This window comes from Hydra vulgaris, chromosome 06 (genome assembly GCF_038396675.1).
Source record: "Hydra vulgaris chromosome 06, alternate assembly HydraT2T_AEP".
Lineage (NCBI taxonomy): Eukaryota > Metazoa > Cnidaria > Hydrozoa > Anthoathecata > Hydridae > Hydra > Hydra vulgaris.
In genome coordinates this window covers 41,988,783-42,015,132 of record NC_088925.1, presented here as the reverse complement: position 1 = coordinate 42,015,132, position 26,350 = coordinate 41,988,783, and the positions used below count along the sequence as shown (strand labels likewise).

Genomic DNA, 26,350 nt, shown 5'->3' with positions numbered 1-26,350 from the left:
AATTGGTATTAAAAAATAGGAGTAACATTGAGGTACAACTTTTTATCGGCTTCTCACTGCAAAGCATATCTTGAGGGACAGAGGGGGTGCAGAACTACCGCGTTACCTTAAAAAATGAATTTTATTTTCTTCATAAAAGTGTTTTTTTACAAAAAAAATTTCATAATATAAGACTAAAATTTTATTCCAGATCACAAATAAATATGAGAGTATGAGAACATCTTAGAGCTGCAGGGGAGTTGTAATGGTTTAACAATTCCTATTTTCAAAAATTTCTTCTAATAAATAGATTGTGAAACATTAATAAAAATAATAAAATAATAACAAAATAAGTGAAATTAATACAATTTACAATACATTCAATTAAATTTATTTTGCTATTTTAACAAGCTTATACAAGTATTAGTGCATTATACATTATAATATGGCGACCACCCCCCTCCTTCCTCTCAATTAAAAAAATAAAGAAGAAAATTTTTAACAAAAAAAATTTTAAATAAAATTTTTTAATTACTTTAAGGTACAAAGTTACAAAAATTATATTCCAGGTCACAAAAAAATATGAAAGGGGCATTTTGGATATGGATTTTGAAGTAGGGTGTGGTGGTAATGGTTTAACACCCTCTCCCAAGTAGCAAACAATATTGGCGCGATATTGTTTACAATATTGGCGCAATATTGTTAACTATATCGCGCCAATATTGTAATGTCAACATTTTGCCAATATTGGCGATACAATATTGCGCCAATATTGTTAAATCAATATTGGCCAATATTGGCAAAATGTTGACATTGCAATATTGGCGCGATATAGTTTACAATATTGGCACAATATTGTAAATAATATTGCGCCAATATTGGGGATTTAATACTGACCAATATTGGCGTAATATAGTTTACAATATTATGCAAATATTGTAAACTATTGTATTGTCTGTTATAAATTTTTATTTTACATGTATATTTTATTAAAATACAATATTGTATTTTATTAAAATACTGTACTATAGTACCAATTTGCGTTATTCTTTTGGGTTAAGCAATTAATTGTTTAGCCCAAAAGAATAACGAATACTATTAGATTGTAAACTTGAGTTAATGTCAAGGAGGCAACAATATAGGAACCCTTCTAAAAAACAAGATTTTTAAAATCTAATAATAAATTTATTAATGGTTATATCCAACTGATACAAATGAAAAAAAGAAAGAAAACCAAAATATAACAAAATATAACAATCAACGCTATTTAAAAACACTTTTCTTTATATATATATATATATATATATATATATATATATATATATATATATATATATATATATATATATATAAAAATATATATATATATATATACACACTATTGCATTATAGTCTCACTATCAAATAGTGGACATTGAACTTCAATATCTTGTCGAAAATCATTTTCATCGCTCAATAGTGGACGTGGCTCAGTTGTGGTTCTATTCTTTCTTCCACCGTTTCTATCAATGGCCGTGGCCAGAAAGCTACCAATTCTTTCTTAAATTTTTTGTCATTAGCATTTTCAAACTTTTTTTTTATGGCAGCTGTAAACAAATTTAAATTTAATAATGGTAAATAAAACATAAATAAAATGTAATTTTACATATTATTAAATTTGTAAATTAAAGGAATAAGAGGATAAATAATTATTTAAATTACCTATAACCACCTTGCATGACGTAAGTGCCGAAAATGATTTCTTTTGTTTTCTGCCATACAATGAATATAGCAAACATACTTCTTTGGCCATTAGCTGTTTTAAGATAGCCGTAGTAAGTTGCTTATAATCGTCTCCTCCAACCGATGCAAGGAAGTTCATCTTAAGTAATAAAAAAAAAACCACATATTATTTAAGAAAAAATAAAAAATAAATGTAATTGATTTTGAAAAAGATGAATGGTTACATAAATGTGTGTGTTTCATACAGGTTTCCAAATGTGACAATATGATTATATATAATGTGATATTTAAATACGATATAGAAGAAAAAAAGCAATTTGTTACTAATAGACCCATGAGGTCAACCTGATTTGCAGATCAAGATGGCAAATTTTCATAAATGTTTTATTAAGTGATAATAACATTAGGAAAAAAACCGTACAAAATTCCTTCCAGGTTTATGAGCTTCTCATACCCTTACCCACAGTTATACAATATTAACAGATTTTTCATTCACCAGCATTGGTTGTCTTTGCTACACACAAAAGCGGGCCCTAAAGTTGCTAAAGTGGGGCTCCATATGACTCTAAGATTAGTAGACTCATTGCTCTACTAAATGAGCTAATTGTGCATAAAAGTTAAAAATCACAACACAATTTAGTAAGTATACTTTATATAAAGCATTTTATTCCATATCTAAAATAAATGTATCGTATATATAAATGTAAGGTATACTAATTTTAAATGCACATGGAACTGTTTCTAAAAACTATTAACGGATATGAATTCTTTGATACATACCAAAGATTCATAGGTGTCTTTATTCCTTAATTTTTCATCCAGGTCTAGAAGATCTTTTTCCTCTCCGGCAAATAATTCCATTGCATTGATGGGGATGGTCCTGCTATGCTATGATTGCAAACTGTAGGAGGCAACACTAAACCTTTTTCTAAATTGATTAGACGAGTGTTTATTTTTTTCAAATCATATTGAATGCCCACAAGCAGATCTAAACTTTTCTTCTCAAACGCTGCAATAAAATATGTAAAATGACATAAATAAGAATGACTGATTATGACTTAAATAAAAAGCAAATAGATTAGATCTAAGAACACACAAAAAAAAAGAAAAAAAAAGGTATAAACAGTACATTCAATTAAACATTCAAATAAATAACCAAACTATGTAATTCTTTACCAGCAAATCGGGTGCCTAAAGCAGCCACAACAGTAGCGAGGCTCTGGTCAGGAGAGGGAGATATTGGTTGATAATGGTTCGATATAGATGGTTCAATATATTGAACAGCATTACAACTTGCTAACTTTTTAGCTGGAGGCATGGGATATTCGTCGTCACTTTCAACGGCCGTTTCAGCACTTGATGCAAACTCTAATGTTTCCATCTGTTCTAAAGCAGTTTCATCACTGTCTAAAAATATATAAAGTAAAGATGAATATAGCTGTTCACATCATTAGCATCTTGCACAAATGTAACCTAAAAGACAAAGCAAGACTAAACACTAAAACAAGCAAAAATGACATAGTAAACAACGACAATTACCAGAATAATAAAGAATTCTTATTTTCAGATGTTTCCAGTTACTTTCAGGAGTAAGTGTGGCTTCCCGAATTGCAGCTGAAAGGCGAGATGATCGTAAGTGATTTGGCCAACACACCAAACTTTCACTGATCAGCCATGACGAATAGATAACGTCCATGGCACACATACCTTTTTTTTTTTTTCATCAAGAAATTCAGCAACAGCAAATTTTTTAAACTTGGTTGCCATCCTTAATTTAACCGTACAATATGTGTATATAAATAAAAAAAATTCAAAAAATTCAAAAAGTAATATAATTAAATAAGTAATTTTTTAAGTTTAGTGGTTCCACACTTGTGTGATCAGCGTAATTAATGAAAGAGCCGAAAAAATAAAACTGTTTAGGTTCTATCTTTTTTGGGTGCATTCTTATTGGTTCATTTTTTTTAATCATGAAACTCAGTTTTATTTTGTTTTAAAATGTTTGGTGATTTTAATTTCTACGAATTTCAAGTTTTAGCTAATTACAATGGGGCAAGAGTTTTAAATGTTTTCACGGTATATGGAAAGGTAAATTATGAGGTGATTTATCAAATATTTTAATGCTGGAAACAAGGAGACTATATACTCTTGAATAAGAGACATTTTCAGATTGAAAATATTTAAAACATTTGTTTGAACTGTTTTATGCTGCCCTTCCGTGTTATATATTTCAGTGATTTTATTTTGTTTGATTCTTGGATTGAAAAAAATTTACATAAAATAATAAATTATATATGAAAAGCCTACTTTAAAAAAACTATTTTAAAAACTTATATAATATATTATATAAAATTTTATAAACTTATATAATATATTATATATATTATATATAATATATTATATAATATATTATATATATTAATATATAATATATATATATATTATATAATATATTATATATATTATATAATATATTATATATATTATATTATATATTATATTATATTATATATATATTATTATATATATTATATATAATATATTATTATATTTATATAATTATATTAATTATATTATTATAATTATATTATTATATATTATTATTATCTATAATATATTATATATATTATATATACTTATATAATATTATATATATATTATATATATTTATATATAATATATATTTATATATATATTATATATATTATATATACTTATATAATATATTATATATATTTATATAATATATTATATATATTATATATACTTATATAATATATTATATATATTATATATAATATATTATATATATAATTATTTTATAAACTTATATAATATATTATATAAAAACTACTTTAAAAAAATATATAACATTAAGAGTTTAAGAAACGCTATTCGTTAGGATCTCTCCTTAACTACGCTGAGATGCAACACTAAAAAAAATAAAAATTAATCGGTACTATTTAATTTCATATTCATTTTTATATATAAAAAAAAGAGTTTGTTAACTTGCATATTGCAGTAAATGTACAGTGAATTGTATAAATTTGCTTTTTAAGATAAAAAAAACTACTGTAAACTTAAACTCAATCTGAAAGCAAAATCTACTTTAGTGAATAAATTATTATCTCTTTCTATAAAATAATGAAATAACATTAGAATAGCGTCCTAACATTTCAAGTATGTCTAGTGGCCCCAATGAAGTAAAGCAAAACTAACAAAATAATTTTCTCTAGGTAATAATATGCATTTTTTCAGTATAGAAGTTATTGGAAAAGGAAAAAATTGATCAGATAGTTGACTAACTCTAAAAACATTGAGCAAAGAAGATTCACAAGGATAGGTGTAGAAATTTTCTTTTAGTCCAAAAACACGTGTAATTATCATAACATCGTCAGCATCAATAACATTTTCAATAAGGACAACTTTTCCATTATCAAGTAAAGCACAGTTGTTGGAATTTGCAGAAAAATATGAGAAACCAGCATATTCAACCTTTAGATATTGCTTTCCATAGTATCCTAACGTAGGGCCGTTGCTGTGTATCCTTTTCAAACTTGCTATCAGGTTCATGTTGCGACTAACATATGTGTTGCTATCAACTCTTTCTGACAAACGTCGACACAACTGCTGCAGTGGCATGTGACCACTTCTTAACAATCGTTTCATAATGCCTAAAGCATTTTCAAAAGGAAATGCACTGTACTCATCAAGTGAACCATACTGTCTTACGTCATCACAAATGTGACAAAGGCTATGCATTGTATAGGTTATGGAACTGCTGCCATATAATTCTGGCATTTGCATGACAAATATGTTTAACAACTTTTCTGCATAATCAACATGCGTCCAACACATATTTGGATTAGCTAAAATACTAATTGCAACATGCAATAACATAAAATGCTGGTACAGATTATTGGTAAGATGGATTCGTAATACAAGAGGCCCAAGGTAGCACAAAAATAACCGAAACTCTGTGGCTTTCCATTGATCAATGTCCTTTAGTGATCTTGGCTTACGTGCAAATTCAACAGTAACATTAGCTGCAAAATTTTTCAAGCCATTTGAAATTATATCTGCAATTAGCGTGCTTATTTTTACAGCACGTTTTCCACGAATCCAATGCAGAAGTAATCTTCGTGTGGCACCAAGACAAACTAGATGCATATATTCTAGTGGGAATTGAGAGATGTGACCAATATTAGGCTCTAACAATGGGGATACTGCATCTGGTTTGTGATGCTGAACTTGTTGGAATAAAGCAAATGAAGCATCTGTTCTCTTCAATGCATTTATATCAGGAAATACAGTTCTATTATCTACCCTAGTTCCCTTTTGAATGCATCGCTCACAACCATAAAACCCATTATGTCCTTTTATACATTTAACAAAAGCACATGCCGGTGCATCACACACAAAGCCTTTAGCATGCACGGTAAAGTGATTTTCACCTATAAATAAACCTTGTTCCTTCAAAACATTGAATTCAGCTACAAAACTAGCTAGAAAAATAGCTGAACTTTTTGGTTTGCTGTTGCCACAAAATATGCTAACTACAAACGGTTTATAAATATTGTCGCCAAGTGTAACACTGCAAAGTATTGGCCAAAACTGTTTTCCCGAGCTCTTATACAAAGGCAATCCATCAATGCAAAACAATAAATTGACTTTGCAGCTTTTAATGCTGTTAAACACTAGTAAATTAGTTAACTGATGTTTCAAACCAAAATAAACAAACTCTGCTTTTTGCCCATACATGTCTTGCATGATAATAATGTAAGAACTGCTTTTTGTTTTTAATAACGTTCTACTATCTTTGGGCAAATCTGGATATTGTTTTGACAAGATCTTTAGTAAGTCTGATAGAGCACTATGTGTTACGTTGTGTTTGACTGACCAGCAAACAAGCAGTTCTTTCAAAGTAACCTCATCCTCAGCCTCTTCATTGTCACTGGAACAAGAAGGATAATAGCCTTGCTCATCATCAGTTACATTACAGTCATCATCGGCATTGATAGTCAAATTTGAGGATTGGTTTTCATCAAAATGTGATATGTCACCAAACTCAACATTTAAGGATTTTAATGTATCTTCAACCAAACAATTGTTATAAGAGTTTTGAGATAACATATTATGATTAATAGATTCATCACTAAAGTTTTTTGCTTTTTCAAAGTCACAGTTAAGTAATTCATTCCTATTATCAGCATTACTTGCTGAGTGAATTTCACTTAAATGTTGCTTAACTACTCTTTTAATATAATGTGATTTAGCAGATCGAGTTGAACTTATTGATTTTTTCATTACCTATAAAATTGCATGACACTATAGCATTAAAAAAAAGTAAAATAAAATAATGTATATATATATATATATATATATATATATATATATATATATATATATTAAATATATTATACCAAAAAAACAAATATAGGCAGTATTACAAAATTGTAATTGGTTATACATAAATTGAAAACCTTATAATAATTAGCAAATAAAGAAATTAGATTAGAAATGAAGAGTAGATTAACCTAAATCTAAATTTAATAATACCTTATTTAAAATTTATTAATTTAAGAACTTAGTAATGTGTAAATAATTTACTAAATTATATGGCGTATTTATTACTTAATTGAATATCTTTAACAGTAAATAGAACGCAAAAACTATATCTTACAGATGTAACCAACTCAATGTATTTTCATATAAAAGTAAACTTACTATTTCAATTTTGATACTTATATTATAGCAATATTTATCCACTTCTTCTCGTGATGCAATCCGTTTTAAATTGATTACAACCACGTCTTCTCGTGATACAATCCGTAAATTTTCAACTAAAAGGATTTCTTTACTTTTACCACTTCTTCTCGTGATACAATCTGTTTCAAAATAAGTTACAACCACTTCTTCTCGTGATTCAATCTGTAAATGTTTAATTAAGAGTACTGTGGACATGAAGGGACAAAACCAAAGGACTTTATGAATATCAGATAATGTTACGCATGCGTACCAATATGTAAATTGGCAATATTGGCCAATATTGGAATAATAATAACGAAACAATATTGGGCCAATATTGGCAAACAATATTGCACCAATATTCGCGTAGCAATATTAGCCAATATTGGGATGCCAATATTGCGCCAATATTGGCATTCTAATATTAGTAAAACAATATTGGCGTAATATTGTTATGCTAATATTGGCCAATATTGATATGTCAATATTGGCGCAATATTGTTTGCTAATATTGGCACAATATTGTATATCTTGGCCAAGATTGGCCAAGATACCCAATATCGCGCCAATATTGTTTGCTACTTGGGCTACTATCAAAAATGTTTACTCCATATAAATAAACTTATATTTAAATCTGAAGTTAGTATAAGTTTAAAATACATACAACAAAAATTATATTAATCAAGAATTTACATGTAATTGTAATGTACATTAACTTAGGATAGGGTGTGTCCTTCTCCTTCCTCCAAACCCTTTATAACCCCAAAAAAATAAAAAATAAAAATCCCTAATCTAAAAAGGTTTTGAGATAAGTTAAAAAATCAATTACTAAATGAAAAGCCTTTAAAGCAAAACTTGAATTTTTCTAAGTTTGGGTTTTGTTTAGTGGTCTTCTCTTTTTTTTCTTTTATTAAGTTTATCTAATCTTTTATCATACATCAGAAATGGAATACTCAGTATTATACCATTAATGCGGAGTTTTTTCCTAGCAACTGTATTTAACAATATGTCATCAAAATCATCAAATTGCCAACTAGACAATTTATGTAAATGATCAATTTTGTTAAAAGAATAGCGCAAGTACTCTCGCTAAAACGTTTTTTTCATCTATCATTTATTTATTGGTAATTGTATAACTGGCTTTTTAAAATCTCTGTTCATATATTAGCATGCATCAGTCAAGTTTTTTTTTAATTACTTAAGTGGACCACAAGTCTGCATTTTTTTTTAGATATACGATTTTAATCCAGATTTTTCCAGATCCAGATAATTCTATCCAGATGATTGAAAGTTCTATAATTTTCATCTTAAATTGCGTAAAATATAATATCTTGTTGCATTAAATGATTTATATAAAGCATCGCCAAACATTCCAATTAACTCTTCACTATCTATAATGTAAAACCATGCACTTACAGCTTTAAATTGTGGCTGTTTTCCACAATTTAAAGCTGCGAAACTTTAACTAATACCATGTAAGAAAAACGCCTTCAAATTAAAAAATTAAACCATCTGCAAAATTAAAATAAATTAATTTACCAATTATTTAACGTTATTTGAGTAATTTACAACTGACATAGGTCATATCAGTGTATGGCAGAACTATTTTCCTAGACATTACTAAGTTCAACACAATACGTTTTTAGTTACTGACCCAAAATACACTTCATCATGTTTTATATTGACGAAAAAGTAAAGCTAAATTCTTGTTATATTTTTTATAACATGAACTTTAATTAATAAGATTAATATGAAGTATATTTTGACACTAATAAAGAACAGTATATTGACAGTTTATTTGAAGTATATTTTCTCATATATTTTGACACTAATAAAGGACCTCCCTTCCTCGTTTTTGCCTTAATGGCCAGGAGAATAAAGTTATTTTTATTAAGAATAATCTAGTTTTTGATGAAGACTTTTTACCAAAATAATAAAATGTAAAACAATGATTTACATTTTTAAGAATTTTTTCTTTTTAATATATATAAGAATTTAACATATATAAGAATTTTTTCTTTCCTCAAAAGTGTTGCAAATGCAAACTAAGCTAATTAATTAGTTAAACCCGTTATAAAATTTAAGTGACTTCGTATTTCACAAATGCGCTAAACTACAATATTCTCCATGTATTTAAAGGCTTTTAGTTTGTTTTTAGTTGCGACCCCTCTTTAAAAACATCCCTTAAGTTACGTACAACAAATTATTAGGCATAAAAAAGAGAAATTAAAAAAAAATTGAACTAAATGCATATATTTATATCATTTTAACTGACAAAAAATTTACAATAAAAGGAAATCAGGTTTTTTTTTATAAATCGTATAAATGCGTCAATCGTAAATCTTAAAGAAAAAAAAAATGGAATTATGATACCATAATTACAAAAAAATAAATAAAAATAAAAAACCACATAAAAACTTAAAATCGATTTACCTATTTATAGTAACCTATGTTGAAATGACAGTTAATATAAACATTTATCGAAAATGTAACAATAAAATCTGTTTCCAAGTACAAAAAGATTAACAATACTAAAAAAAAATAAAAATCAAATTAAGATATAAATTGCATTTTTAGCAAAATGTTGTCTTGGCTTTTAGTAAATAAATAAAAGCAGTAAGTTCCAATAATGAAACTACCAATTATTCATTTTTAACAATAGCCACCAACGTAAAGGTAAGTGAAGCAGTCTATCAACACAAAACATCACAACAATAACACATAACAATAGAATATTTACACACTTGATCCTAAAATCCAGCGAAAATAACAAACCAAATTAAAATATGAAAGACAATATTAGAAAACCAATTTTAAGTTAACTATATTTATCTTTTTACTAAACATATAAATACATAAAAGTATATTTGATTTATATTCAATATTAGTTATTCAATTACTTCAAATTTAGGACATTAAAACGCCCTAGATTTAAAGATCAAGGTTGCATACTCTCTCATACACATTACGCTAAACATTAACAGATATTATGTATTTCCAGAATAATTAAAAAAAGGCTAGACAACACAACCTAGCTCTAAAGCAGTAACACCGCCTGGCACTAAATACTGCCGAGTCACACATCTGCTATAAGTACACCGCTTGGCTGGCAAGGTTATCAATCTTGCTCAACATAATGCCAAGTCACACCACTTTGAAAACATGGAAACAACATAATTTTAACATATATACAACTATAAACAAATATGGTTTTATATAACAAATATAAACACATTTTATAACAATATTAAATGACAGGTATATTTATCAAAAACTATAAAAAAAAAAATTAAAATAATAAATAAAGTTATACATACAAAATGTGCTCACAACCTACAAACAGTAAATTTTCGAAATGAAAATCTAAAGACTATAAATTAAGAACATTAAAAAATATAACATTATTTGTGTAACACTTTCCACCTACCATACCTTAAATGAGATGTTTATCAATTTTGAAAAAACAAACTATTAAATGCTCTAGTTCTTAAACATGCAACATATAGTTGACCATGAGAGAAACACGGTTTTTTGAGATATATCCCAACTCTATCAAATGTCTGACCTTGACTTTTATTAATTGTCATTGAATAAGCCAATCTGACAGGAAACTGACAACATTTCAGAACAAAAGGTAAATTAGAATCTGAAAACCCGTTTACCACCGGAAACACCTATCAAAACCTCTGCATCAATATAATTATTTTGAAGAGCACTAACTTTCATTCGAGTACCATTGCATAGCCCAGCTTTGAGATCTAAATTCCTAAGTAGCATAATTACACAACCCATTTTCAATTTTAAACAATGAGGTGGCATACCTGAAGGAGTTTAGCTGTTCAAAAACTCAACAGGAAAGTTATTTCTTTCATTAAGGTCATCAGTATCATTTCTTTCATTAAGGTAGTCAGTATCAAAATTTATGTAAGTGCTGATCAAATGATCAGCACTTACATAAATTTTGACCTCACCCGGCAGACATTCAAGCACTTCTTCATTGATTGATAATGAATCAACATTAGTTGGTGTTAAAATCTTGCATTTAGAATAATCATTTTAATCAGCATCTCTAAAAATCTTTTCAACAATCGATTTTCTCTAATACTGCACTGATTTGGTATTTCAATGCATCCTTTAAAAGGATCCTCCTCTTTAACAGGCATTGTTCCACTACCAAGTTTAAATAGCCATTGGGAAAATTCTCTTTCCCCATCATGTGCTCTCATATTTTCAGTTAATGTAAATTTCTGCACCCATCGCCACTGTAAGGAACATTTTATACACGATTCTACAATTTCAGCTGGTTGTCCTCTTTTTACAACAGGCAGTATTTGCCTGAAGTCACCACTAAAAAGAATGACTTTTCCTCCAAACGGAAAGTTGTTGTTGCAAACATCTTTAAACAACCTATCAATTGCATTTAAGGCATGTTTAGGTATCATGGATGTTTCATCAAGCAAAAACAAACTAACTTTTTTAAAAAATGTCCATGTATAGAGTTATGGGTTACATTACATGTGCTGTTATCCAATATTGGGACAGGAAGTTTGAATAAACCATGCAATGTAGATCCATTTGAGTTGCTGCTATGCCAGTCCATGCAGCTGTAGCAGATTTAAAACCCCTACTTATGGTTTCAGCAACCAAATAATTATACGTAAACGTTTTTCCACTACCAGCTGGTCCATCCATAAAAAACAATCGGGAATGTTGATTTTCTACACTTGGATGCTCATTTAATGCAGCATGGACAGCATTACTTACATTTAATTAATTGACATTAAGAAGCGGTCTCATTCTATTAGCTTCGTCAATTGATTGCTAAACATTATCATTTAAATTTTCTAGATTAAAATCTATGAATTCATCAACAACAGGCAAATTATAATCAGATAGCATTTTACCACTTTGATTAATAATCTTTTCGATTTGACGAAGAGTAGCTTGTTTAGCTAATATAAATGGAACTTGGCGATGAATGAAATCCTTCATCATAAAAGCTTTGTATGTATTCCAAAGATGCATAGGGTCGTCAGGTTCACAAAAGGTTAAAATAACTGAAAACAGTCTAATTTGCTTAGGCATTTGCGTTAAAACTGCCTCAGAAAAAGTATTCTGCCATTCAGTGTCATCTTGCAACAAACCTTTTAAAACACATGCTTCACGAAAGGTTTCAAGAACTATTCCATTAACAGTATGCAAATCAGCCCAAAATGTTGCTCCTTTTGCCTGCAAAAGTAACAATCTAAGAAAAAATAATTCTCCAGTTGGACTAACTTTATACATTCTTACTATCACCTTATTTCCACCTCTTTGTCTAACCTTCCATTTACAATGTTTATCATCAAATACAAAGTGATATGGAATGTTTACATATGAATAGCGATGCGCTCCTTCATTTTCAGAATTTAATTTAAACCATGCTGTAAGGTATGTATCGCGTTGGGCAGCACGATCTAAAACCACTTGTTCTTCTTATTCTCTAAAATACACAATCCAATTCGCAGGAAGATGAATCTTAAGACGGATAATAGTGTGTGACATATGACTTATAGGATACTCAAATATTCGCCACAGTGCCTCAGGTGCACTAACATAATGACAATCTAAAAAAGTATTTACTTCATTGTGATTAACATTCATTTATCATTTATTGTTCATTTATCAAAACATTCGCACAATCATGCCATTTGTATATGTATTTGTACAAATATTTAACAGCCTTTACAGACATGCAAGCTTCAACATTAATGTGGGGTTGATATTTCTTAGATAACCAAGGATTGTAAGGTACCACCCAACGGTTATCTACATTGTTGCCTTTAATATTGATAACCAACCCATCATCACGATGTTTATATTGTGGATAACCATTGTGAACAGCTACTGTGTTGGCATTAAATTCTTTAGGATAATTTTTGCTGCACACTCCATCTTTTATGCAGGGAGAATTAGGATTCAGTATCCCACATGGGCCGTGAATCATGCAAGTTTTAATAATATCATAAAGTTCACGATTAACAACCGGATCTGGAACTTCTGCACATATTAAATTATTGATATCCTGTGCTGTTTCAAGTTTATCATCATTGGCTAAATGAAGTAAAATGTGAGCATGCGGCAAACCACGCTTTTGAAACTCAATAACCTGAACATGCGTTATAAATTTGCCAAATACACCATGTTTGAATATATCATTGAGGAGGTTATTTAACTTGAGTTTAAATACTCAAGTGACCAAATCAGGTCTATCATTTGCAGTCTGACCTGGATTTAAATTTTCTGTTATTTCACGCCATTTTGGGTTGCAAGTAAAAGTAATAAAAAGATCTGGTTTACCATGCTTTTTAATAACTGCCATAGCATCTTCAAAATTTTCTTTTAAAGCTCTAGGACTTCTTACATAAGATGATGGCAAAATAACTACTCGCCCTGGTCTAACATTACGTTTGTTCGCAATGTTGTTAACATGTTCATGTAAGGCATAATACTGCTCGCTTCTCAGTTATTGTGATTATTTCTGATAAAAGCAAGACGCTGGCCTTCAATTTTTACATATGCATCTACAGCATATTGCTGAAATAGTTTCTTGCCATAAAATAATGAACAGAAAAATTGCCGAACAGAAAGTCTATAATTGTAGAGCTGAGATAATGTAACATGATTTCTAACCAGTGTGGCACGCTCAGGGTTATGCACTAACTGATTATGCCAACCAGCATCACCTCTTGGGAAAAAGAGAGGATAAATCATAGGATCTAAGTTGGGTGACATACTTGATACAATTTTTAAAGGATGACCTCTTGGGTAAATAACAACTTCCCTGGAAGTTGGGGGAGCACCATCTTTGCCAACAAATACAACTGCAACTTCATCGTGTGAAGGTAGATTATAGCAACGCCTATCACCCCCTTCAAGTAAAGACATTTTTACAACAGAAGCTTGGCGACCTTCTATAGCCGCTTGACGTATTTTTTCATCTTCTACTTCAGCCATATTTTTAAATGCAAGAGCAAATGGACTTAGTTCAGTAATTATAGTTTGCAATTGAAACATTAAATCACGTAAACAAAGATTATTACCACGTTGTTGCATTCTAAAATTTACTGCTGCAAGTGGATTATATATATATATAGCTGAGAATATATTGGTGGAATATCTTGATCTGGTCTAAGATTACCTACACGATGATAAATCTGGCCACAAATTTTAAAACATGGAGGCCCATGATTCATTGGTTGAAGTACAGTTGCTTTAAAAGAAGCGAAAGAAAGACAGGCATTATAATTTCGAACATGTTTAAAAAAATTAACATTAGCATTACGATCTACATAATTCCCTGTAAATAAATCCTGTAAAAACTTGTGTGAATGGTGAAAGTGGAGGTAAAGCTACCTTACCAATATGGCAACGTAGAAAATGTGTTTCATCTGGAAATTTCTTAGCACCACAGTGCTGACAAATTTGATTCATTTCTCCTAAATAATTATAATCTGGAATAGTATTACTTCTTGCTATAGAATACATTCGTCCTTGTTGAACAGATCTTCTTACATTTTGGCGATGATTAACTTCACCTCGATTTAGCCTATTTCTTTCATTTTGGCGACGATTAACATTTTCTCGATCAAGCCTATTTCTTTCATTTTGGCGACAATTAACTTCATCTTGATTAAGCCTATTTCTTTCATTTTGTAAATGATTAATTTCATCTCGCCTAAGTCTATTTCTTTCATTTCGTCTACGATTATTTTCAACACGCCTTATAGCACTTACATCGTCTTGTAAATACATAAATTCATCTAGCCTATCATCCATTTCAATGTCATCATTATCATTAAACATTTATATCAAAGCAACACTAATTATAATAAATAACTCAAAAAATCTTATTCGAAAAATTATAAAATAAAGAAACCAAATAAATGCAAAATAAAATTAATTTGCCATCATCAAAAGTAATACACCTGTATTACTTTTTCTAAAGTTTATTTAATTAAAGTTAAGAAAAATCTGCAACCATATTAGCTAAGACTTGTAAAAAAAAGTTAAAATTTATTTTGTTTCTAATAAAAAAAATTTAGAAAATAAACAAATATCCTTTTTTATTAGAAACAGTAAAGTGTTTCTAATAAAATATATATATATATATATTTTGTTATACATATACATATACATATATATATATATATATATATATATATATATATATATATATATATATATATATATATATATATATATATATATATATATATATATACATACATACATATATCCTTGGAGTCACAGACAGCACCATAGTTCATGTGTTGGGAGAAAACATTGAACAAAACGCATAATAAAACTTATAACTGCGTTATGTACAAAACAGGTTATTAACGCGGGTTTGTAAATCTCCCCCTCCCCCTCCAACACACAAACTATGACGCTGCTGTAACTCCAAGGATATATATATATATATATATATATATATATATATATATATATATATATATATATATATATATATATATATATATATACAGTGCTCGAAGTGGGAAAAAAAAGGTAGTGGGATGGTTTTTAATATTTTCTAATCACCATCCCACCTATCCTAAAATTATAGATTTTGTATTTTATGTAGATTAAATAAAGAAATTATAAATCCCAAGAGTATCCCTATAGTAAAAAACCTATATTAAAAAAACAACTTGAGGTCCGTTATATTCTTAAGAAACTGTGACCGTAAAATATTGAGTTGAGTTTCACATCAAACGTCATTAAGCAATCAAAAAACAATGGTATATTTAAACATTTTATTTTTAAACAAGTCTTATTTTTTTGTATTTACCAATTTTTAAATAATTGAAAAAAAATTTGGTCAGAATATCTTCCAAAATGTTTCACTTTCATTTATAGACTTTAATGCCGGCGCTTCACAATTCCTAAAATTAGCATCGCGATGTCCTTTCCCAAACCACTTAATGACATAATCCTTTGGATCGAAATGCGTAATTGGTGGACCTACTAATGAAATGAACATTAAACTCGACACAGTTTTTATTAATAAAGAGTTTCGCAAGGAAGATAAGATTATATTCATTGTAGAAAAAGAACGCTCACATTCAGCTGTTGAAACAATCAAGGTATTTATAGCAGTTCTCAGAGGCTGAAGATCATTAGGGGTTTTATTTTATATTATATATTTTTAAGTCACCAGTGGAAATGTATTCACAAAGCCTTTGGGCTGCCATAATTTCACAAACATTTAAAGTTTTTGCTAATTGTCTAATATCGTTATCTCCAAATCATGGATCTTGGTCTGCAAACCATTGTGGCTTATCAAAAATTTGTAAATTTTTTATTAAATTATTGTATTTTTCTTTGTTTGGATGTCTTGTAAAGATTTATGCGCAGCTCTAGTTGTAAACATTCTAGAATCAAGATTTTCACTTAGTTTACTAAAAAACTCATTTTGATTAATTTTAGAAACTTTTCCGATCTGTAGTTTGACGCCTTTAAATTAAAACTTTTCTGCTGCAAGCTGCGTTTGCGAATAATATTTACCTGAATTATTTCTCATCGATTGATATATATGGTATTTTAAGGTGATAAGCCGATGTGCATCAGGTAAAGAAGTTTGCCTATCTTGTAATTTTTTAAAAAGGTGTTCTAGTTCCTATCAAAGCATCTAGCATTAGTCCCATGTTGAGTATGAAATTGATATCACATAATTTATTTTTAAGACCTGCATATTGGGCTTTATCTCCTCCATTACGCTTTAAATCTAATGAAGATTTATGAAAGTGTTGATACAATGCTGTATAATTATTCGAAACAGCCATCACAAATCGAGCGCTAGACGACACCCATCTAGTGCCTAGAATTCGTCCAATGGAATTTAGTTTTACACTTAAAGCCATAGCAACAGTTTCCAGTTCTTTTTTGTTTTTAGGAGATGCACTGTAAATGGAATATAATTTATCAAAAAGCTTTTCATGTGACAAATTAGTAAGATATCGCGCAAAACATTATTTACTGCTAACTCTAATCGGTGATTGCTACAATGCCATAAAATCAAATTAGGAAACTGATTCAAAAGTAACTGGGCCACGCCTGCCTTTTTGCTAAGCATATTAGAAGCACCATCACATGAAAAAGACACCCAATTATGTAATAAAAATTTGTTGTCAAAACCAAAATCGTGTAAAGCGCATATAAAAGAGTTTGCAATAGACGAGGCTTCTGTATTTGTTAATTCCATAAGATCAAAATAAATACTATTGACAATATTTATTTCTGGAATGTTCACTTTCAAGCAGATTGACAGAGCAGACTTTTTGCTCATCGTGGTAGATTCGTCTATCATAAACCCTACTTTATTATCGTTATGAAGAATATATTTTACAAGCTTAGTGCGCATTTCATTTGAAATATGATAAACAATATCAGCGCATGCATGATTAGATTGTAAAATACGTCCCATTTATAAACCATTAATTCTACCTGTAATAATATTAGTTCTTTCAAATCAGAAAATGGACGATTCATTTTTGCAATGCGATAAACAGTGCGAAATATGCGGTAGGTAGTTTCGTGCTGATCGATCTGCTTTTTGAACTAAACATCTCTATGGTGTTTTTTTTGGACTGAGAAATAATTTTACAAGCCTTTTCGTGTGCTGATAGTTTGTGGCTTGAAAGCTTTTTCCTCATTGATTGTTGTTTTTTTTCTTTTGTTTCGCCATACTCCTTAACGTTGCCAAGCGTCCACTCGCTAGCCAATTTTATTCCTTTAGATTTTTCAGCACCTAAATTATTTGCTGACTTACAAACAGAACAACCAAAACCTGTTAATGAAACTGTCAACCAGTCAAATGTTTTTAATTTCTCCTTCCACTGTAAATCAGACCAGTAATCTGGAAAAATACCATCACATTGAGGAAAGGATTGGCAAGTTTCAATACTCAAAAAATCTGTCACATCTTTATTTATTTCAGTGTCATTTTCAAAATTACTTTTAGAACTATCACTGCTTAACTTTCTTTTCCTTCCGCTTGCTAGCCATTTATCCATATTTATAATAAGTAAATTTTTTTAAAATCATAACATTTAATGTTGAATAAATCTACTGTGTACTATACTTTATTTCACCAAAAAAAACTCTAATGATACTTTAACGAAAAAAAAAGCCAATGTCGCTTTTTGTTGCTTGGTAACTTTTTATTTAAAATACAAAAGAAAAGACGCAATGTTTTAAAATTATCGATTTAGTTTTTGAACTTTCTCTCTGTTTGTTTTACCTTGTAATCTTTGTCCAAGTATTTTTTATTATTTGTATCAAATAATTATTATATTCAAATATATATCATTAGTTTTTTTCAGGAATTACTTTTGTCGACTATTGAAGATATAGGTACAACCACCCAGGGCCAAATACCAACAGATCTTTTCAAAAATGGTTCCATTATGGGGGTGAGGACAGACCATCTTTTAAATGGCCTGCCGAGTTTTCAAGCAAAGGTGGTTGGATTGGAAGAGGTGGTAGAGGAGGAAGGGGTGGTAGGGGCAAGGAGGGTATTAATAAAAAAATTGTAATTAATATGTAAAAATTATATATGTGCAATTGCATCAAAATCAAATTTGGTATTTCATTTTTGAATCGTTATTTAATGGTTAAATCTTACTTGCAATTTAATACTAATTAATTTTAAATTAATATTGTTTAAAAACATATCACATCATTTTTATATTTATAAAGATTGCATTGATTAGATTATTATCAATTATTTATTTATTATTTTGTTAAAGAACTAAAACTTTTTTAGTGGAAATAGTGGTATCTCTTTTTTTTAAGTATCACTGTTGCTTATTTAATGTATATACCATTCAATAAAAACAAGATTTGTATATCTTCAGGCTTATTTTGATTCTTTTTATTATACATTTTTTATTATAAAAAAATATCTTTTAATGATTTATTTTAGATTAGTTGGAAAAAAAAAAATTTATTTAAATATGTAACTGTGTAAATGTTTAATTTTATATTCATGTTTATTTTTCTCTTTAGATAATTTAAATATTTACAGACAATATGAAAATTAGTTTATGAAATGGAAATTGTTTAAACTTGAAAACTGTATACCACAGTTGTTGTAAGTCAAATATTTTTAGCTATGTTTGTTTATTGAACGGCCGGACAAAAGTAATTCCAGGATCCTAAAACATTTGTTGTAAAGATGATTTTAATTTTTATACAATTTCTTATGATGAAATTGTAATTTATATTTTGGTATTTCAGAATTATTATGTCAATTTTCATTTATTTGTTATTGATAAAACAATTATTTTGTATAATGAAACAGATATTTAAGGATATATGAAAGTTGTGTAACTTTAAAACCTTATTTTTAATTGTGTTTGTTTTATTTTGTTGCTTATTGCAAAGGTTATTTACAATCACTGTAGTTTGATAACTGTAAAATGTGTTCTTTATTAAAACTTAATTTTAATCTTTTAAGGTATAATATGCCAAAAAAAAAGTATATTACAAAGTTATTTTTTGGAGTATTCAAGGAATATTTAGTAGATAACTTTACTTTGTCATCAGGATCAAACGTTGCGTGTACCAATGGGCATATACTTTTACTTTTTACTCTCAACGGAGAGTTATATAAAAAAACTGTTGCCAAAGTGAATGAATTTTTCAATATTACCACCAACTCAAATCAAGTTAAAAATCTGGTGAAATTAGCCAAAAAATGGGCAAAATGTTTCAAAGTTAAAAAAGAAAGTTTGGTTTCATTTTGCAACAAACCATGCGATAAAACTTTGACACTTGCACTGCAGCCTACCTCCAGTAGTATTTACAATGTTGCATGTTCTTCTGGGGAATCACCAAAAAACATTATCTTTACATCTCTGATAAGTAATGAACCTAATGGCAGTAGTAAAAATTCAAAAACTAGGCCATTTTCAAAAGAAATATTAGGTCCTAGAAAACAAAAATTAAGACAGGTTGTCTTATTTGTCTTGTTAATTAGCTAGTTCATCCATAGGTAATCGTAAGAAGCTATCTTCTTGTGAAAGCTAAACTACTCAGCTTTCCATATAAATTGAAAGTTTTCAGACAAAGTTCTCAAAGAAAAGAACAGATAATTAAAACTTTAGGAGCTACCAATAGAGACTTGAAAAATAAATTACAAACCTACTATTACAGTAGGCAAATTCGCAATTTTATTGCTGGAAAAAAGGCAATGAAAATTAAAGAGAGAGATAGGTTTAAAAAATTGACTATTAAACATAATGCTGATATTAAAATAAATACAAATGCTATTAATAGTTTAGAAAATGATATGACCCAGCTGGAGAATAGCACTATAAATAATACAATTACATTAGATGATAAAACTTATCCATTAAAAATGAGGATGATAATTTACAGCATGATATTGTCCAACATCCCAACAGCTAATATTCCATTTTTAGTGGACAAAATTGCCAAATATTTAGGTATTTTGTTTTCTCACATTCCTCACCGTAGTACTGTTGACCAAATGGCTCGTGAGCTTGGCAGTATTGCGGACCTCCAAGTATCAGAATGGACCATCAATAATAATTATCTTACTCTTGGGTTTGATGCAATAACACAAGAAGGTGTTCATGTCAACAGTATTTACTTAACATCCAAGAATAAATGCCAGGTTATTGCTATAGACCAATTACCCGGTGGGACAGCTGTTGATTATGCAAACCACATATGTAATGAAGTTGATCATACTGCTTTAGTTTATTCAGAATTTCATTTAAAGCCCTACGATAAATCTCGTCGTTTGATCATTTTAAATATATCAAACACAATGTCTGATAGAGTTTCGGTTAACCATCTTATGATTACAAAAGTTAATAAAATCTGGGCTAAAAATCTTAATGAGCTCAACTGCCATTTGCACCCTCTCGACACAATTGCTACTTCATGTCGTTTAGCAATGAAGTCACTGGAAATTGAAACGTGCCAACTATTTGGGTATGATTGTATGGCAGTCAAAGTTGTTTTGGCTATGAATAAGATGAGGTTTAAAGACGTTAAAGGCGATCCACAAGGATTTGTGAATTTTTTAGACAATAATGAATTACCACGAGGTATTATTCCAAGGTATCGTGGAAACCGTCTGCATATTCTGTTCCATACTTGTTATGTTTTTGTAAAACACTATACAAAATTTATGAATTTTTTGACAATTGGAGCAGTCAAGCAAAAAACTTTACAAAAAATTCTGCGGGAAGCATTTTGTAATACAACTGCTGTAAAAAAAAATGTATGTGCTTGCATTATTTGGAAAAATTCTTACAGGACCCTGGATAACAACGTTTTATGTATCATCTGAAAGTGTAACTTTTGATTATGTTGGTGGTATTGCAATAATTAAAAAACTTGTGCAAACAGTTGAAGATTGCAAATGTAATCCAGCTGCAATCTTTTGCAGAGAAACAGACTTTTTCGGAAATACTCTCCTACCAAATATTTTAGAACCAATAACAAAAATATGTACAATTGATGCCCAGGTTATTGCTATGACTAAGGCTTGGCTCATTGCAATAAATGAGGTTTTGAATAGGCAGTATAAGCGTTATTTTTCCATTACAATTACACAGGCACTTCTATAGAAAACAGCAAGTGCACGGCTTCATAACATAGACAGTGAGGAGTTAATGGGAATGTTCAGTGCTGCTAAAGGAAGATCCCCTAATGCAACAATTGACTATATATCTTGCAAGTTAAGAACCAAGAAGAATAAGACTGTGGATTATCTTGACAATCTTGATGACTTTTCTAGAGAAAAGGTTATTAAATGGGCTATTCAGGCAGCACGAAAAAATCGAATAAAAACTCGACTCGAACATGCAGAATTAGAACTGAAATTTCTAAAAGACAAACTGATAAACAACAAAAAATGGATGAAAAAGAAAAACAACAACTAGAGCAACAGTTATCGTTACTAAGTATCAGTGAAATTCTGAATTTGTTTCAAAACTTGACTACTAAGCAAATTCATGATTTAAATGATGTTATGTGTGAAAAAATTGTTGGGAGAAATCTATGTCATGAATGGTATGATATGAATTCAACAATGACAGCCTCATATGATGGCAGAGTGGAAAAACTTAAAAAAACACAGAACGACATCATTTACACTATTTCTTACTGGACTAAAGACGAAACTGATTCTGAAGCTATTGACTACTGTATGAAAAAGTTCCAGCTGGTTGCTGATGTTGTGTCGAGCGAATTAATATTTTCATAATTTAAATGTTGCTATATGTCATAATACTTATGCAATAGCAAACTAGGCACCTAAAGTCAAAACATGGCAAAAAAAGGTACAGCAAGTAGTGGAACTTGCAATTTTTTTGATAGACGGCTCTGGCTTACGTTCTCGTCGTGTCTATTGTTTATAATGGTTATTATTTAGTTTCATTATTGGAATTAAATATCTTAATCATTAACTAAAAGCCAAGACAAAATTGAATTAAAATATTATTTTGAATTATTTTTCAAAACTCATTCTAATATTTTTTATAAACATCTTTGATAAATATAAAATCAAAGATGTTCCTCTCGTATTTGGTGGAAGGAAAATTTTAATTATCCTGGAAGGAAATTAAAACAACTACTTTCATATGAAAATTAGTTAATATTTACACTTTTAATAATGTTTTTATGTTTTTTTAGGTTTGAGGTGGAGGGACACAACCTGCCCCTGATTCGATGTGCGCAGCTAGTATATGTTTTAATCTAGTATATAATAATACAATTTGTTGTAATCTAGTATATAATAATATCATTATAATCTAGTATATAATAATATAATTTGTATTTTTTATACTAGATTTAACTTTTTTTAATAAATATATAAATAATAATTTTTAATTATAGGGTGTTTAACCCTATAACCCACCCCTTCCCACATACACCCATTTTTTAGGTTAGTCCAACCTTTTCTCTGAAAAATTCCTATAATTTAAAAAAAAAATATTAATAGGGTGTTTTAAATAATAGAGTGTTTACCCCCTCCCCCACATACACCCTGACTTAAAGATCAACCTCATATTTGTTCTAGAAGGAAATTAAAGCAACTGCTAGCATACAAAAATTAGCAATTTCATAAATAAATACTCTTTTATAGATGAATTAATGATATTATGACAGTAAAGGTGGAGGTTGGGTGGCCCCTCTAGTCCACCAGATACAGCCTGAGGGTGTCGGCTAGTGTTAATGTGTAGATTATTCTTATATCTAACTATTGACACCAAGTTTTAAGCATTTAAATAAGAATTGACAAAGTTATAATAATTTTAGTTAAAAAAAACTTTTTTTGACCACAGTTTCATCAACAAATCCATATATCCAAAAATCGTTACTAAAAACGTCATAACTTCTTGTGGAATCACTCAATTTTGATAATTTTTTCACTTTTAAAATATTCAATTGAAGCTCTTTCTAATGATATATAACAACCTAGAATTTATTTAATTTAAAAATTTTATGTAGCATACCTAACAAAATGTTGTCATGGCTTTTAATCCAATTATTAAAAGCATGTGAAAGCATGAAACTACCCATAAATATCTTTTAACGGTAGACCCCATCTAAGAATTATAGTAGCTTATATTTTCAATATTAACATCAATAACATGAAGCTTTAAATTTAAAAGTACAATTTAAAAAAAGATTACAATAAACTAATTACTTAATAAAATTTTAAAAAGATTTTATATTACCTATCAATTTAAGCTACTAAACATTATCTACCTAATGTCAACTTTGACATTTTTAACTTGTACCATAAAAGGTCATGACTTCTTTAAGAAAACACTTGGTTAAGAAAAGTCTGGAAACTACTTAAAAACTAAGAAATAGTGTATTTTACAAAATACAGATTTGTAACTAATATTGAACAATAGGTATAACTATGCGCACTAATAATAATAATAATAATATTCACTGTGCTATTTCAGATAAAAGTCACTAATTTATGTTTCTGCTTGAAGATATTATATTAATGTATTTATATTAAGAAACAAAAGCAGCGAGTTCTAGTAATGAAACTACCTATTAATCATATTTAACAACAGACACTAACATAAAGATAAGCCAAAGGTAACAACATTACACAAAAAATTATTAAAGATGTTATGTATTTTCAGAATAGTTATATTGAAGGCTAGACTACACTTAGACCTAAAGCAGTAACACCGCTTTACTGGTAAGGTTGACGAATCTTGCTCTAGATCTATATCTCAAATATATTGTGTGTTATAGTTATACAAACTATAAAACACAATATTTTTTTTAATTTTATATAACATATACAAACACCTCATTTAACAATTATGTACACATTAGAAAAAATACATTTCATACTATTATAAAAACATTTATATAAACACATTTATAAAACAACTATATAACATATATCATCACATACACGTAATTTACAAAAACTTTTTAACTTTGAGCATAGTATAAACATATATGCAAACCTTTAACAACTATAAAACAACATTTATTAGCATCAATTATTTTTAATTTAACAAAGAACGCAGACTACAATTCACAACATTGGAATGATAAAGATGAAACCATTTAAGAACAAAATCAAAAATTTCTAATAAACAAAAATACAGATACCTTAAAATGAAGCATAACACAACATTCTTTTGACAAATTCCAGAAGAATTTTTTTTAATTTTTCTATTCCTTATTATTTCTCCTAAGAATATAAAATATATATATGGTAGTGCCACAGTTATTGGCACCTTAACGCTATTTTTGATATTAATTTCTGTACAAAAATCGTACCAGTGAATGAAACTCTTTCAAATTTGGCACAATATTAGTTAAATACCTTGTGAATGACCTGATACATTTAATTTATCATTTGCGCAAAAAATCTAGTATATATTCACATTATAAGTAAGTTGATTCGTTCTCCCGAGTTATTGGCACTTTGACTCAATTATTGGCACGCGTGACTCAATTATTGGCATCAATTTGAATTCAGATCTAGAGAACTTAAAACATCGATTGTTTTTTTTTCGTTTTAAATTTTTGTTTTTGTTTGTACATTAACTAATAAGTATATCGCATATTAAATACATATACAGTATTGGACAAAACATTTGGAACCAACATCGAACAATGCTAAAAAAAGTTCCTAATTTTACATGTCTTAAAAATGAAACGAACTATCCTACCACAGCAAACTGAGCAATCAGCTGACAGGTGACAGCACACAGGCAGAATTTTGTTGACAAGTGCCATTTTGCAGCGGACAAAACAAGTGCAACTTTTTTGGTTTGTTTCATTTTCTTAAGTCTGGTCCGTGTCAACGTCACGGAAGTTTTTTAATAATTAAAGGAAGTATCCAGAAGTTTTCAGAAGTTTCCAGAAGCTTCCAGAATTTTCCGGAAGAAGCATCTGGAAGCATCCAGTAGCATCCAGAAATATCCAGAAACATTCAAAAGCATCCAGACCCATCCAGAAGCTTCCAGAAGCATCGAAAAGAAGCATCTAGAATCTTCCAGAACAGATTCACACAGGTTCATTTTACTATATAAGAGACATGTAAATCGACATCTAATTCAGTCAGTATATGGAAGTCAATCAGTCAGTATTATCAAGACAGTTTATCGAAGTGAGTTTTATCAAAGTGTTTTATAGAAGAACATCAACACAAGAAGTGAAATACAACAAATGTTTCATTACATCAATACAGTCCACATCCAACCAAGACGTTGTGTTACACAGAGCATTATTGTATCATCACAAGGTAAATGTAACACGGTAAGCCTTGAGAAGCGTGATTATTTATTTTTATTATTTTTATGACTTCAAATGCAAAATTACTCCCGACAGT

General features: G+C 29.0%; 2 protein-coding genes across 3 annotated transcripts; both read right to left on the bottom strand.

Annotated features, from left to right (window-relative positions):
* Positions 1-1,316: 1,316 nt before the first annotated feature.
* Positions 1,317-3,979, bottom strand: LOC136081868 (uncharacterized). Its single transcript, XM_065800171.1, has 5 exons — positions 3,241-3,979; positions 2,878-3,108; positions 2,482-2,710; positions 1,681-1,840; positions 1,317-1,565 (listed from the first exon to the last, which is right to left on the bottom strand). Exons 1-3 carry the CDS (start codon positions 3,404-3,406, stop codon positions 2,526-2,528), a joined length of 582 nt encoding a protein of 193 aa, XP_065656243.1. The 5' UTR covers positions 3,407-3,979; the 3' UTR covers positions 1,317-1,565; positions 1,681-1,840; positions 2,482-2,525.
* A 589-nt stretch (positions 3,980-4,568) lies between these two features.
* LOC136081867 (uncharacterized) lies at positions 4,569-25,488 on the bottom strand. Of its 2 annotated transcripts, XM_065800169.1 has the most exons (6): positions 25,294-25,488; positions 25,123-25,204; positions 23,988-24,080; positions 9,883-9,980; positions 7,429-9,791; positions 4,569-7,011 (listed from the first exon to the last, which is right to left on the bottom strand). In XM_065800169.1, the coding sequence occupies exons 5-6, from the start codon at positions 7,663-7,665 to the stop codon at positions 4,888-4,890; spliced, it is 2,361 nt and encodes a 786-aa protein (XP_065656241.1). In that variant the 5' UTR covers positions 7,666-9,791; positions 9,883-9,980; positions 23,988-24,080; positions 25,123-25,204; positions 25,294-25,488; the 3' UTR covers positions 4,569-4,887. The 2 variants fall into 2 exon arrangements, with proteins under 2 accessions (XP_065656241.1, XP_065656242.1); XM_065800170.1 differs by lacking the exon at positions 23,988-24,080.
* Positions 25,489-26,350: the final 862 nt, after the last annotated feature.